Source organism: Entelurus aequoreus, linkage group LG17 (assembly GCF_033978785.1).
Source record: "Entelurus aequoreus isolate RoL-2023_Sb linkage group LG17, RoL_Eaeq_v1.1, whole genome shotgun sequence".
In the NCBI taxonomy this organism is placed as follows: Eukaryota; Metazoa; Chordata; class Actinopteri; order Syngnathiformes; family Syngnathidae; genus Entelurus; species Entelurus aequoreus.
Genome location: NC_084747.1, coordinates 15,390,765 through 15,406,601, shown reverse-complemented (window position 1 = coordinate 15,406,601; position 15,837 = coordinate 15,390,765). Strand labels below are relative to the sequence as shown.

Sequence of the window (15,837 nt, the reverse complement as noted above, 5' to 3'; positions counted from 1 at the left end):
GTACCATTTCTGGCCACATATGGCTCCTTTAAAAATCTATACACTGACATGCAACAGGAAGTGAACCCACGTGACATCACATACACTAAAATAATTCCATAAAATGGAAGAAAAAAAAAAGAAAGAAAAAATATACAAACATTATAAAAAATGTTTTTTAATAAAATAAAAAAATATACAATAAAAAATAAATTCAAAAAAATAATAAAATAATTAAAATAAAATAAAAAAATTAAAATTAAATAAAATATTAACTAAAATAAAAAATAAAACAAATTTAAGAAAATAAAAATATTGAAATACTCAAATAACTAAAATATAACTCTTCGGAAGCAAGAACCTTATTTAACGTTTTATTCTACTGAGGAAATTATATTGTGGCTTTTCATTCATCTTTTTTTTTTAAAAGCACCTGGTTTAAAAATGTTATTAGGGGCTTGAGTACTCAAGCATATTGGGGGCAAACAAGAGTATTCCTAGAAGTCAAAATAAAGCAGAGTGAAAATGACGCAAACATTCGCTGTTCTCACTGAAGTTATTTCAGAGTCTCTACTGTAGTCCATCATAAAGGGAAAACATGATATAATTTTTTTTACAATGTTTCTTTTGTATCTAAGACAAAAACAAACATTTCTTGCAGAGTGTTGAGAGCATTGTTTCACCACTGGTTGACATAAGAAAACATGTCAATTGTAGATCAATTCTCACGGAATCCTTACTTGTTATCACATTAAATTTGATGTTTGTCGAGGGGTTTGTGAATGTGGTCGCATATTATGCTTTGGATATAACGGGCAGCAGAGATGTTGTTGGCTTATAGTTCGATCAATCTTGTTTTTTTCCTTCTTAGGTACACTATCAATCATATGGGCACATTTCCAGAAGGATGGAACTGTTTTTGTGTCCAGGGAAATCTGTAAGAGCTTGGCAAGTACAGATAATCTCCCTTTGCATGAATTGCTGGGTTGCTATCACGTGACGTTTTGGAGAATGCGACCACTTCTGGTTTTCAGATGGAGGGCAAACATTAAATGTAACTCCCAAACAAGGGCAAATATTACAAGAGTTTAAAACCAAATGTTCAGTCCAGATACTGGCAGTAAAAAGTATTGAGGCATACAACTTCTTCACAAGCGGCTGGGTCCACGATCTCGGCATGAGAGTTTTAAAGGATAATCTAAGTATTATATTTGCCCGTGTAAGTTAGGTTTTTGTCGTTTACAAATGTTACATTTATCTTCACTACGACTTGTTGTTAGGTAAACAAACATCAATCGTTGAAATCTCTATTCTCATATGTTGGCCTCTACAAACATCTGTTTGACTTTGTCGTGGCCTAAATTTAGCGTAGGAACTCGATCCTGGTCATCGATGTCAAATCAAGCACCTGGCATTCCTGCACAACAACGCCTAAGCGTTTACGTTATGGCTATGAAAATCGAAATCAAATGTGTAATTAGGCGAACAAATTACAGGCAATATGCATACATTCAACTAAGATTTCCGAAATGTATTACTAGGACTTAACATGACGTTAGCTTATTTCCACAATCAATGCGTAGCATCCATAAAAACAGAACACAATCTAATTAAATTTTTAGTTATTAAGTGTATTCTCTACTTTACTGTTCTTTATAATAAAAAATATGTTTGATTGCATCACAGAAAGATTCTCAAAATAATTGATTGTGACATGTTTGAGAGCCATTTCCCTCCATGCGCTTTCCCTGACTTTATTCCCTTTAACGTTGCTATGCAAAGCAGATGTCACGTCATATGCAACCCAGCAATAACTTGGATATTTGTAGAAGAAACGGTTAACTTATTTTGAGAAGGTCCAGAGTTTTGGTGGATGTGTCACATGGACTTGAAAAAGCTTTTAGCACAAACTATTCATTTTAATGTTTCTTTTCCCCGGTGTGCGTTTTCATGTGTGGATTCAATTGACCCCTTTGAGAAAAGCGTTTACCGCAAACTGAACACGTAAATGGTTTTTCTCCAGTGTGCGTTCTCATATGTGGATTCAATTGGCCCCTTTGAGAAAAGCCTTTACCGCAAACTGTACAATTAAATGGTTTTTCTCCTGTATGCGTTCTCATGTGTTGATCTAAACAGAATTTGAGAGGAAAGCTTTTGTCACAAACTGAACAATTAAATGGTTTTTCTCCTGTGTGTTTTTTCATGTGTTGAGTCAAATTGCATTTATGCGAATAGCTTTTCCCGCAAACTGAACATGTGAACGGTTTTTCTCCCGTGTGCGATCTCATGTGTTCAATCAAATTGCTCTTGTGAGAAAAGCCTTTACCACAAAATGAACAGTTAAATGGTTTTTCTCCTGTGTGTGTTCTCATGTGTATGGTCAAACTGCCACTTTCAGAAAAGCTTTTACCACAAACTGAACATTTGAATGGTTTTTCTCCTGTGTGTGTTCTCATGTGTTTAGCCAATAGGCTCTTCTTAGTAAAGCTTTTAGCACAAACTGAGCAGCTTAATTTTTTTTTACCTCTCTTCCTTTTAGAGCATTCATAGTGTTTGTCAGCGTGAGTCCTCATATCACCTTCACAGTCTGTATCGCTGCTCAAAGTTACTTCAACCCCGTCTTCACTCTCACTATCTGATAGTGGAGCTATGAGGTTGTCTCGTTGGAGTTTGCCTTTGTCATCTTCAGTCTTCACAGAGACAACAGTCAGCGGCAACTTGGTGAGATCAGCCTCATGCAGTCCTAGAAGACACTCTCCCTCCTGAGTGATCCAGAGTTCCTCCTCCTCCTTTTTAATGCAGGGTGGCTGTGGAGTCTCCTGCTTCAAAGTGGAGCTCCTGCCAGGCGAGTGAGGGGAAACTTCTTCTGGATGACCAATCAGCTGCTGGATGTCTGCAGGACACAAACAACACAGACAAAAGTTAGGTCAGACATTATCCATGACATGTTTCTGCTTGAACTCACAACTCAATTTCTTGTAGTGCTTTAGCTAGAGCAAGATAAGAACTTTATTGTCACATGTACTATGTACAGTGGGGCAAAAAAGTATTTAGTCAGCCACCCATTGATTGTCAATGGGTGGCTGACTAAATACTTTTTTGCCCCACTGTATGTACAGTGATATTTTGTCTCCTCATGTCCATCCAACCTCTCTGGAGGAGCAGTGGGCAGCCATCGTTAAGCACCAGGGCACTGTATGTGGCGAATTGGGGTTTCGCTTCTCTATCAGTGAAGTTTCTGTGTGGGCAACCCAGCGGGCAATGTGGGGTAAGTGTCTTGGCCAAAGACACAACAGCAACGACTGGGATGGATTCCAACCGGGAAACTTTATGTTACTGGAAGACTCACCCTTTCTCCTGAGTCACGTATGTTTATGTACCGTCTTTCAGTCCAGGCTTTTCCAGCAACTCGTGCGGGTGGTACATGCCATGCAGGGGCTTGTCACTCCATTACAACCCGTCTGGCTTTCGTTAGCCTCCAGAATTGTCGTCCACAACTTCATCGAGTTCTTGATTAAGGTTCTTAGGCTCCTGTTGATGTCATACAGTTCCAGGCACTCCAATATCCACGTGTGTGGCTTTAGTAATTTTAGTATTTTGTCACTGTGGAGGGGGGCGTGACCTGCGGGCCTGCCGCGGAAAGGGGTGTGCCAGGACCGGCCTCGAAGACAGCGACAGGTGCGTAGATGGCCCAGGTGGGCCTTGTTATCTAACCACCTGTCGTCTTTATTAGCAGCAGCCGGGATGAGACACGGAGTGGAAGTTGGAGGTGCTGCTGAGCGGACGCAGGAGAAAAAGATATTTCGCACTAAGACTTGCACTATTCTATGAAAATAAAACAGTGTTATACCCTGAATTCCGGGCTCTCCTGGCAGTGTGTGGTGGTCCGAAGAACCCACGAGAGGGCAACCTCTACAGTCACATTGTAAGAAGTCGTTAGTAAACCACTCATTAGTTTGATCAAATTAGCTTGCAGTTGTTTGGTTCAACAAAAGAGTTCCTCTACCCTCTTTTTGGAACCGATTCCTTTTCGCGTTTTGTTGGTTTAGCTTCCATTGTGCTATCTGTGCAATGTTGACATCCACGCATCCGCTGGCTCTAACCGTAAAGTTATTTAGAGTAATGTAAAAATGCTCCTACAGTTAGTCGCTACATCCATAAGTGCAAGTTAAATCTCTACTATGCAAAGCAAAAGCCATTTTTCAACAACACCCAGAGACGCTGCCGGCTTCGCTGGGCCCGAGCTCCTCTAAGATGGACTCATGCAAAGTGTAAAAGTGTTGTGGTCTGACGAGTCCACATTTCAAATTGTTTTTGGAAACTGTGGATGTCGTGTGCTCGGGAACAAAGAGGAAAAGAACCATCCGGATTGTTCAAGGCGCAAAGTCGAAAAGCCAGCATCTGTGATGGTATGGGGGTGTATTAGTGCCCAAGACATGGGTAACTTACACATCTGTGAAGGCACCATTAACGCTAAAAGGTACATACAGTTAGAGCTGCACAATTTAGTTTCTTGCCATCACGTGATCACGGCATTCACGCTAATTTGTCCGTCTTGATAGGCTAATAATGTCCATCCGATTTTGAACCTGGACTATTCCCATTTGGTTTTGTAATCATACTTTTTCCTCCATAATTTGCATTACTTTGCGGCGAATCACGAGTAGGGAGGCTCTCGGTCTGTCTGACCGAAAAGAGGGCTCACTGCGTTCAGTTAATTCTACTGATGAATAAAACGCGCTCAGGTGCTGAGAGTGATGCACAGAGGAAGTTGTGCTTCTCCCTGTTTGAAAGGAGAGATGAACAAACGCGAGGCTCAACAATTGTAATTGGCGAACATGTCTGTCACTCAAATGGCGGTGAAAGCGCAGGAAAATAAATAAATGATCGCACTAATTAAAACCCTGAAGGCGATTTTATGTCGATTAATCATGGAGCCTTAAAGGCCTACTGAAACCCACTACTACCGACCACGCAGTCTGATAGTTTATATATCAATGATGAAATCTTAACATTATAACACATGCCAATACGGCCGGGTTAACTTATAAAGTGACATTTTAAATTTGCCGCTAAACTTCCGGTTCGAAACGCCTCTGAGGATGACGTATGCGCGTGACGTAGCCCGACGAACACGGGTATGCCTTCCACATTGAAGCCGATACGAAAAGGCTCTGTTTTCATTTCATAATTCCACAGTATTCTGGACATCTGTGTTCGTGAATCTGTTTCAATCATGTTCATTGCATTATGGAGAAGGAAGCCAAGCAAGCAAAGAAGAAAGTTGTCGGTGCGAAATGGACGTATTTTTCGAACGTAGTCAGCCACAACAGTACACAGCCGGCGCTTCTTTGTTTACATTCCCGAAAGATGCAGTCAAGATGGAAGAACTCGGATAACAGAGACTCTAACCAGGAGGACTTTTGATTTGGATACACAGACGCCTGTAGAGAACTGGGACAACACAGACTCTTACCAGGATTACTTTGATTTGGATGACAAAGACGCAGACGTGCTACTGTGAGTATGCAGCTTTGGCTTTTTTTTGCGTATGTACGTAACTTTTTTAAAATATATAAGCTTTATGAACCTTGGGTTAGGTGAACGGTCTTTTGGGCTGAGTGATTGTGTGTGTTGATCATGTGTTTGAATTGTATTGGCGTGTTCTATGGAGCTAGGAGCTAGCAGAGGAGCTAGGAGCTAGCATAACACGTACCGTACCGTAAGTGCGCGTCACGTACGTAACTTTTTAAAAATATATAAGCTTTATGAACCTTGGGTTAGGTGAACGGTCTTTTGGGCTGAGTGATTGTGTGTGTTGATCGGGTGTTTGAATTGTATTGGCGTGTTCTATGGAGCTAGGAGCTAGCAGAGGAGCTAGGAGCTAGCATAACAAACACGCAGGTGTTATTATGCAGGATTAATTTGTGGCATATTAAATATAAGCCTGGTTGTGTTGTGGCTAATAGAGTATATATATGTCTTGTGTTTATTTACTGTTGTAGTCATTCCCAGCTGAATATCAGGTACCGTGAGTATGCAGCCTTGGCTGCTAAACATTCGATAACTTGACCGTATGTGCGCGTCACGTACGTAACTTTTTAAAAATATATAAGCTTTATGAACCTTGGGTTAGGTAAACGGTCTTTTGGGCTGAGTGATTGTGTGTGTTGATCAGGTGTTTGAATTGTATTGGCGTGTTCTATGGAGCTAGGAGCTAGCAGAGGAGCTAGGAGCTAGCATAACAAACACGCAGGTGTTTTTATGCAGGATTAATTTCTGGCATATTAAATATAAGCCTGGTTGTGTTGTGGCTAATAGAGTATATATATGTCTTGTGTTTATTTACTGTTGTAGTCATTCCCAGCTGAATATCAGGTCACCCCCGGCTCTCACAGCATCTTCCCTATCTGAATAGCTTCAACTCCCCACTAGTCCTTCACTTGCACTTTACTCATCCACAAATCTTTCATCCTCGCTCAAATTAATGGGGAAATTGTCGCTTTCTCGGTCCGAATCTCTCTCACTTCATGCGGCCATCATTGTAAACAATAGGGAACTTTGCGTATATGTTCAACTGACTACGTCACGCTACTTCCGGTAGGTGCAAGCCTTTTTTTTATCAGATACCAAAAGTTGCAATCTTTATCGTCGTTGTTCTATACTAAATCCTTTCAGCAAAAATATGGCAATATCGCGAAATGATCAAGTATGACACATAGAATAGATCTGCTATCCCCGTTTAAATAAAAAAAATTCATTTCAGTAGGCCTTTAAGCAGCGATTTCTGACCTCCATTGGATCCGAAATCAATCTCCTTCACTCCTTGGTTGCCATTGGTACTGGTCCTCCTGGCAAGCCTGAGGATCTGGACTACGCCGTCCCAGAGCTTGGTAGCACATCCATGGCTACAGAGGCATGATACGGACGGATCACTGGACTCCTACAGAACACTCCAGACTGTGCTGTGAACATTTTGTCTCTGGTAAGTGAACACAGCTAGTAGTGTTAGCTTCGTTTCCAACCTTTTCTGACTAATTATAACAGATGGATTGATTGAAGAATTTATTAGAAGTTTGCATAGGATCAGGTAGAGTTTCATGGCGGTACAGATTGACTGGTACAAGGTCAACTAAAAGGAGTTACCCCAGGAAAGCATTATAAGCATGTCGTGTTTTATTAAAAAAAAAAAAGTTTTCTCTGTGTCAGAGTAACATTTATGTTTTTTAGCGTTACAGATATGGCAGGCAAACTCAGCCACTATTTTAAAAAGCGATTTGGCGAGGAGGAAAGTCAGGAGTCCAGGTGAAACAGAGCAGAGAAATTAACGTAACAGGCAGTTAAAATGTAATAATTCATGATGGTGACAACATGTGGACATTTTTGTCCACAGGGCGCTTGAAGGCTGCTTCAAAATCATCTATGGAGTGTTTCAAGCAAAAATGAGCCCATCATTCTCTTATGCAAGCGCTTAGGCCACTGGTGTCAAACTCAAGGCCCGGGGGCCAGATCTGGGCCGCGACATCATTTTATCTGGCCCGCAAACACCTGGAAATGGTAAGTGTCAATAAAGTACTTAATATTTTCTCACTAAATGTAATGGATTGTCTTCATTTTGACAGAAAAAAACATATGTACTGCTTGAAATTGCATGCCCTTTTAAACTTTAATAGTATCCAATATTGCAACAAATATTACAGTATATTATCATACTTTCCAAACATTTTTTTGTCTAAATAAAAATAAATACTTAAATATCTGCTTGACCTATGATTTTACAGCAAACTACCCATCCAATTAATAAAAATGACAATACATTGTACGGTGTTCTTTACAGCATGTTATTGTAAATTGGAAAAAAAAAAACTTTTTTTTGCGTTAAATTTCTGGCGCATGGTCAGGATTGTACCACCTCTGCCTCAATTTGAGCCAGGAAAAACCTTGGTCTTGAAGAATTTCTTCTGCTGCAAACTGTACATTCTCTTCCCGCTTGTCCGAGCTATCAGCTGCTAGCTGCCCGGGTGGGCGTAACATCATGAGAGCGTCAGCTCAGACATAAAAGTACTGCATAAAAGTACAGTATACAACAGTAAAACACTTGTTTTCACAGTAGTATACAGTAGTAAGGGAGACTGAGCATTGGTTCTTTTGGTGGCCCGAGCTTGACATCATGGTCATATTTAAATTAACATAACGTGTGTATTATCATTATTGTGTATATGTCTGTAGTACTGCATGTCTAGTTGATAAATGACCAGGTTCCGTTGCCATAGTGCTACTAGTAGTACAAACTACATCCCAGTCACGGCTGTGTTGGTCATTGTTTTCAGACTTTCCCACTCTTGAACCTGTTCTCAAAAACTTTCGTTTCAGACCAGCAGAACGCTGTTTGCGTGGCGATAAACTAAGCCTGGGCGATATAGCAGAAAAAAAGTATCACGATTAATTTTTTTAATCATCCGATCACGATTAATATCACAATTTATTTTCATGAAAGGTGGATTGTCTCTTGCTAGATTATACAGAGCACTGTTGCATCCAGGGCTGGGCGATATATCGAATATACTCGATATATCGCGGGTTTGTCTCTGTGCGATATAGAAAATGACTGTATCGTGATATTGGAGTATACGTTCTCACGCAGTTGCTTTTAGCTGCGGGCATTACACTACATACGTTTCCCACTCTTTCTTGTCTCTCCTTCTCACAGAGACATAAAACAAGCGCACCTTCTTACATACGTCACATACGTGCAACGTCATACGCTCTCGCGGAGCAGAGAGGTAGCGGCATGGGTAATGTTAGCTGTGATGCCAGCAGTGCGGTGCGAGTGGTAATACGAGAGAAAGAAGGTGCGAATCTGGTAATAAATGGAGGAAGAATTAATTCCCAAGAAAAACAGCACAGGGTCAATCGTCTGGCGGTGGTTTGGCTTCAAGCGGGAAGATGTTGAACAATTATGCGGCAAAAGCGTTGTTACAAAAAGTAGCAGCACTGCTAATGTGTAGCATCATTTGAAAAGTCACCCGCTAGAGAATGAAGAGTGCTTGAAACTCTGCATGTCAACATGTCGGCTGGTGCCACACCCACAAAATGCCCAAGCAACCATTTCCACATCAACACCGTATGGAAAAAAAAGTCAACAACAGAAGGAGATAACGTCCGCAGGAACCTACCACATAGCGAAGGACATACACTATTTGATTTCCTATTATGCAGCTCATTTTTATTTGACACTTATTGAAATATCTTGTGTAACATCATGCACAAAAGTGCACTTTATTTGTTTTTAACTATTGTAGTGGCGTTCTGTACAAAAAGTGCACTTTAATTTAGTTTTGTTTCGATATGTCATCTTAGTGACATCATGCACAAAAGTGCACTAATAGCTTGTTTTAAAATGTCTCTGACAATCTTGCACTTTGTGTTTTGGAAATGACATGAATGTTTGTGCCACTGCTTAATAACTGTTTAATAAATACACTTTTGGTCAATTGACTTAGTTGTTATTTCCCTCTCTGCGTGAAAGTTTAAAATGAGCATATATTAATGCAGTAGGAACAAGAATGTTTTAGTGTAGACCAGGGGTCGGCAACCTTTACCACTCAAAGAGCCATTTTGGCAAGTTTCACAAATTAAAGTAAATAATGGGAGCCCCAAAAAAAATTTTTAAATTTAAAATGAAAAACACCGCAGACAAAGCTTAAATGCTTTGTGCTATGTTAACCAGGGGTCTCCGACACACGCACTTTAATGTGGAAATTTGATGTTAGTGCAGCCCGCGAGTTTCGAATGAATGGCGCTTGATAGCGTCATACTTGCCAACCCTCTCATTTCTCCCGGGAGACTCCCGAATAACAGGGCGTAATGAGACTGCTTTTGGCGCCCTCTACAGTCTGCCCAAACAGTGTACCTGCTCGACCACATGCAGAATGCAGTGTCAGCTTGCTCACGTAAGTGACAGCAAGGCGTACTACCTCAGCAGCCACACATCTTACACTGACGGTACCAATACCCAGAATCCCATGCAGCCCTAACTCTTCCGCTCAACCAACGCACGGAGAAGGGGGGGGGGTGTTGATGTGTGGGGGGATTTGGTGGTAGCGGGGGTGTATAATGTAGACCGGAAGAGTTAGGGGTGCATGGGATTCTGGGTATTGGTTGTGTTGTGTTTATGTTGTGTTACGGTGGGATGTTCTCCAGAAATGTGTTTTTCATTCTTTTTTGGTGTGGGGTCACAGTGTGGCGCATATTTGTAACGTAACAATGTTAAAGTTGTTTTATACGGCTACCGTCAGTGTAAGCTGTGTGGCTGATGAGTAAGTATGCTTTGCTGTCTCCTATGTGTGCAAGTAAAAGCAACATACAACATGTGGCCGGGCTGGCACGCTGTTTGTAAATGCTATAGAGGACAATTACTGCAGTGCAATTAGGGCACTCCCTTTATTTAGTAATTAGAGTGTAAATAGGATTATATTTTCCCTGGGAGTTATCTATGAGAGACACTGAGATCCATAAGCCTCCTGGGAAAATCGGGGGGTCAGCAAGTATGTAGCTGAGCCGCATCAGAGTGGTCAAAGAGCCGCATGCGGCTCCGGAGCCGCGGGTTGCCGACCCCTGGTGTAGACACATAGAATCATCATACTGCTGTGATTATATGCATCAAGTGTTCATTCAAGGCTAAGGCAAAATATCCAGATATATATCGTGTATCGTGACATGGCTTAAAAATATCGAGAGATTAAAAAAAGGCCATATCGCCCAGCCCTACTTCCACTACTAATGATCCGATTAGAGATAGTACCTCAACATCGCCTGTACAAGTTTAGGTTACATCTTCCTCCCAAAAAAGTTAACGTTTCTCCAGCTGTGGCTCATAATTACATACGATGTCTGCACTTTTCATGTACTGCAACATTTGTACTACTAACAAAACTTGATTGAGGTTAAGAATGTTTTTTTTGTGTCAAAATCAGCACTTCTGCTGATATAATTTGCACAAGTTATTTCCATTTGAATTTTACTAATTTATTTAGGTGTTATGTTACAAAATGCTTATTTTTTTTACAATTGTGTACGTCATGCCCTTGTAACAGTTTTAAGTTCAGATACACGTTTAACACAAGTAAATACATTTGTTATTACAACCATATCATATATCATACCACCAGCAAATTAATTCAACATTATTATGAAAATAAAAATATGAGAACTAGGAAGAAATAGATATTTTTAAAAGGGCGCAGCTGTTTACAACTTGCTTTCATTAACATTTTTCAAACAAGAACACCAGCAGCTAGCTCATGTTATGTCAGACCTGGGCATTCTGCGGCCAGCGGGCCACATCCGGCCCTTTGTGCGTTCCTGTCCGGCCCGTGTGAGGCCAATCATAAATTACAAAATCAATTTTAAAAATTATCTATGTCGAGTGTGCAATACAACGGTGCTGCTTTTGTTTTGAAAAGCATTATTGGTGTTACTTCTGTGTGGACGTATGCGTGTGCGTGATTGTGAGTAAATGTGAACAGCTGCAATCACAAATGACAAAATAAAGTTGAAAAAACATCTATGTCGTGCGCGCAATACAACTGGGCTGCTTTTATTTTGAAAAGTGTTATTTATGGGCGTATGTCCGTGTGTAACCTGTGAGTGAAGGTGCACAGCGACAAGTGATGCACGGTTTACACCCGAGACGCTAAAAAGAGTTCATGACGAACGGCGTGTTTTCAACAAGACATGGACTGCCAAGCAACGTTCCCTCTAAGGTACGTACGCCTGCGCAATTGCGCACTGCTCAAGCGTCCTCTGCGCACAGCAAATATATGTCGCGCACCAAATCAAACCCATCTGAATTCTAAACAAAATAAACACATTTATTCTGTGTAATTTTGCAATGCAACTTTGAGTGACAGTGACAACAAGCGGCCCTAACGGTGTTCGTCAACACCGTTCAATTGAACACCGTTCAATTATTGTAACATCGATCGAGATGCTTCGAGGCCAGGAATTATATCGATCACTTTATTGAGCAAAACTGTTTATATTGGGCCATAACCACACCAAAAACGTGAGTAAAACACTTCTATCTCGAAAAACTAGTCATTTTCTGCCGTACAAACCAGGCCAAAACCAACTTGTCATCTGTCACCAACACGCATACCACGAAACCACTGGTGCGTTTATGGCCACACAAAAAGTCGGACAACTCAAACACCACACAAAGTTACACTATGACTCCTCAGTCATACGTGTGCTTATTTTACTGTCATTTATTATTAATGTTAATTTATTTATATTAATCATGGAATGCTGTTACTAGAGAAAGTTACAGGAATGCACACTTCATCCTATGCTTACATTTCATTGTGCAATATGAGGATGTTTAAGGGGAACTAAATGTGATCTCTGAAAGGGGTACAAATGATTTCCAAAGCAGTGCTTTTGGTATAAAGTTAAGTTAGGTTTAATGAAAGTATTATTATTATTATTATTATTTATCTTACGGTATATATCAAAAATTGAGCAACATTTTATTGAAATATTGTCGATGTGGCCCTCCAGCAGTGCTCGGGTTGCTCATGCGGCCCCCGGTAAAAATTCATTGCCCACCCCTGTGTTGTCATTACGTGTTAAAAGCCGTTAAGTGGTCTGCATATATTGTTTATAATCATTCGGAAAGTCAGCGCTCCCAGGCATCTGTGTAAAGGTTGCAAACAGACCCTTTCAGTGGGACCCACTGAATTATCTCTGGACTCACCACATAATTAATTAAACATCCCTGTGGGACAGGGATGTTTAATTAAGGGTTGCATTCGGCCTTATGATAGCATTGTGTTTGTATGTATGAGTGCACATGTGCGTTAATCTGTACGGAAACTTCATATTGCTCCTATTTTTTTTCTGTGCCGGATTGAACCTGTCCGAACCTGAGATGAGTTTGCTAATTGTAAAATTGAGCTTGTTTTTTGTTCAATCCTAGATGGGTTGTGACTTAAAGTTTAATTGCTTTGTAAAGACACTGAGATTAAGTCTAAATTCATTGTGTTCTTCATGGCGTTTTTAAAACTGCACCAATTTTTTTCCTCAGAATGTTCAACTAACTTGAAGTGTTTTGTCAAGAGGATTATTTGTGATTTGTACATTTTCAGAATGTGCTTGCTCTATTTTGGGCCGAAGAAAAACAAATAAAACAATCTGAATTTTTTCGTACTTGTATTTTTAAGTTATCATGCCATGATTTTACCCGTTCCGCCCACGTGGAAATAGATTTTCCTCCATGCGGCCCCTGAGCTAAAATGACTTTGACACTCCTGATTTTAAATGAATAAATAGGCATGGATGACAGTTGATGACAGTAACACTTCAGTTTGAGTAAGATTTTCCCCTGACGGATCAACAAAGTTAATATTTGTCTTTTATTAATATTACAATTCAGAATAATTGAAAAGATCTGAGTGTGTTTTATTGGAGCGCTGCGGTGTCGTCCTCCTGAATCTCTTGTGTCACAAGGAAGAGGCGCGCTCTGTGTGTGTCTGGGTGTGGGGAGGGAGCATGTCTGTGTTTACTAGCAACGGAGCCGCAGTCGTGTTTCTTAACATGGAGATATTCTCACTTCTTTTCTTTTGTCGAGCACAAAGAAAATACAATTTTAGTTAAATGTAAGTTGTGTCTTGGATCAAAGATCCCGTCTACTGCCCAAAACAGCAATTCAAATATGCTGAAACAGCTACAAAAGCAACATGCTACGACGAAGCTAGTAAAGAGAGACACACTTCACCTCCACCTCCAACAGCGGCTGGATTTTAACGGAGGGACTGCTAGCCAGGACATCATTGATAGAGCCATTGCAGCGTATGTGCTAGAAGACATGCAGGCTATTTCTACAGTGGCAGTGAGCCACTAAGTGAGCACATAAACATGTTAAGTGTGCTAAAAAAAATACTCCAAACTCTGCCTCTGCTCATCATTCAGCACTGAAGGTACACACACTCTGTCAATTCTCTTATATACTCTTTTATTCTAAACTTCTAGAGTGTTTGATTATCACATCCCTCTAAATGTATAGACTATAAAGTTCACAAACATAAAGAGGGATGCTAGTGGGCCAGGCCAATATTTCCTTTTCTCTAAACTAAAACTGGGGAAATCCGTAGAGTGTTCAGTACAGTGTTGATCTCATGAAGACATGATTTTATTTCAGAATTCCTTGAGGGAAAAAAATGCCTGGTTAGGCTTTGTGTATGTCATGTGTGCCTTCCTTGGGTGAAGCCAGGTTTACAGCTATGTTGTGACATGTTGTTATTATGCTGTTTGTTACTTATGTATGTTATGTTGCAGCTATTTCAAATAGTTTTGTCAATTTGTTCTGGCCCAAAATAAATTGGCCCTTTGAAACATATCTTTGTCTTTGTGTGTTGTATGTAGAGCACATTGCTTAGCAGAGTTCAGTGATGCAAATGCATGTCAAGTTGATCAACAGATTGTATTATTCTCCAGTGCAATAACAGTACTGACATGAAGGCTAAAAGGGCATTAATGGGAACTTTTGAAAAAAAAAGAAGAAAAAAAGAAGTAACTAAATAGTTACTTTTCACAGTAACACATTACTTTTTGGTGTAAGTAACTGAATTAGTAACTGAGTTACTTTTGAAATAAAGTAACTAGTAACTGTAACTAGTTACTGGTTTTCAGTAACTAACCCAACACTGATAATCTTTTTATCTGAATCTACAAACCCAGTTTCCATATGAGTTGGGAAATTGTGTTAGATGTAAATATAAACGGAATACAATGATGTGCAAATAATTTTCAACCCATATTCAGTTGAATATGCTACAAAGACAACATATTTGATGTTCAAACTGATAAACATTTTTTTTTGCAAATAATCATTAACTTTAGAATTTGATGCCAGCAACACGTGACAAAGAAGTTGGGAAAGGTGGCAATAAATACTGATAAAGTTGAAGAATGCTCATCAAACACTTATTTGGAACATCCCACAGGTGAACAGGCAAATTGGGAACAGGTGGGTGCCATAATTGGGTATAAAAGTAGATTCCATGAAATGCTCAGTCATTCACAAACAAGGATGGGGCGAGGGTCACCACTTTGTCAACAAATGCCTGAGCAAATTGTTGAACAGTTTAAGAACAACCTTTCTCAACCAGCTATTGCAAGGAATTTAGGGATTTCACCATCTACGGTCCGTAATATCATCAAAGGGTTCAGAGAATCTGGAGAAATCACTGCACGTAAGCAGCTAAGCCCGTGACCTTCGATCCCTCAGGCTGTACTGCATCAACAAGCGACATCAGTGTGTAAAGGATATCACCACATGGGCTCAGGAACACTTCAGAAACCCACTGTCAGTAACTACAGTTGGTCGCTACATCTGTAAGTGCAAGTTAAAACTCTCCTATGCAAGGCGAAAACCGTTTATCAACAACACCCAGAAACGCAGTCTGCTTCGCTGGGCCTGAGCTCATCTAAGATGGACTGATACAAAGTGGAAAAGTGTTCTGTGGTCTGACGAGTCCACATTTCAAATTGTTTTTGAAAACTGTGGACGTTGTGTCCTCTGGACCAAAGAGGAAAAGAACCATCTGGATTGTTATAGGCGCAAAGTTGAAAAGCCAGCATCTGTGATGGTATGGGGGTGTATTAGTGCCCAAGACATGGGTAACTTACACATCTGTGAAGGCGCCATTAATGCTGAAAGGTACATACAGGTTTTAAAGCAACATATGTTGCCATCCAAGCAACGTTACCATGGACGCCCCTGCTTATTTCAGCAAGACAATGCCAAGCCACGTGTTACATCAACGTGGCTTCATAGTAAAAGAGTGCGGGTACTAG

The 15,837-nt window shown here is 40.3% G+C and overlaps 1 protein-coding gene across 1 annotated transcript in view; it reads right to left on the bottom strand.

Moving 5' to 3' along the window:
• Positions 1–254: 254 nt before the first annotated feature.
• Positions 255–15,837, bottom strand: part of LOC133632535 (gastrula zinc finger protein XlCGF8.2DB-like) — a 16,589-nt gene continuing 1,006 nt past the window's right edge. The window contains exon 2 of the mRNA XM_062025004.1: positions 255–2,872. Within this exon, the coding sequence (XP_061880988.1) occupies positions 1,899–2,872 (974 nt within the window). The 3' untranslated portion in view covers positions 255–1,898. The remainder of the gene's footprint in view (positions 2,873–15,837) is intronic.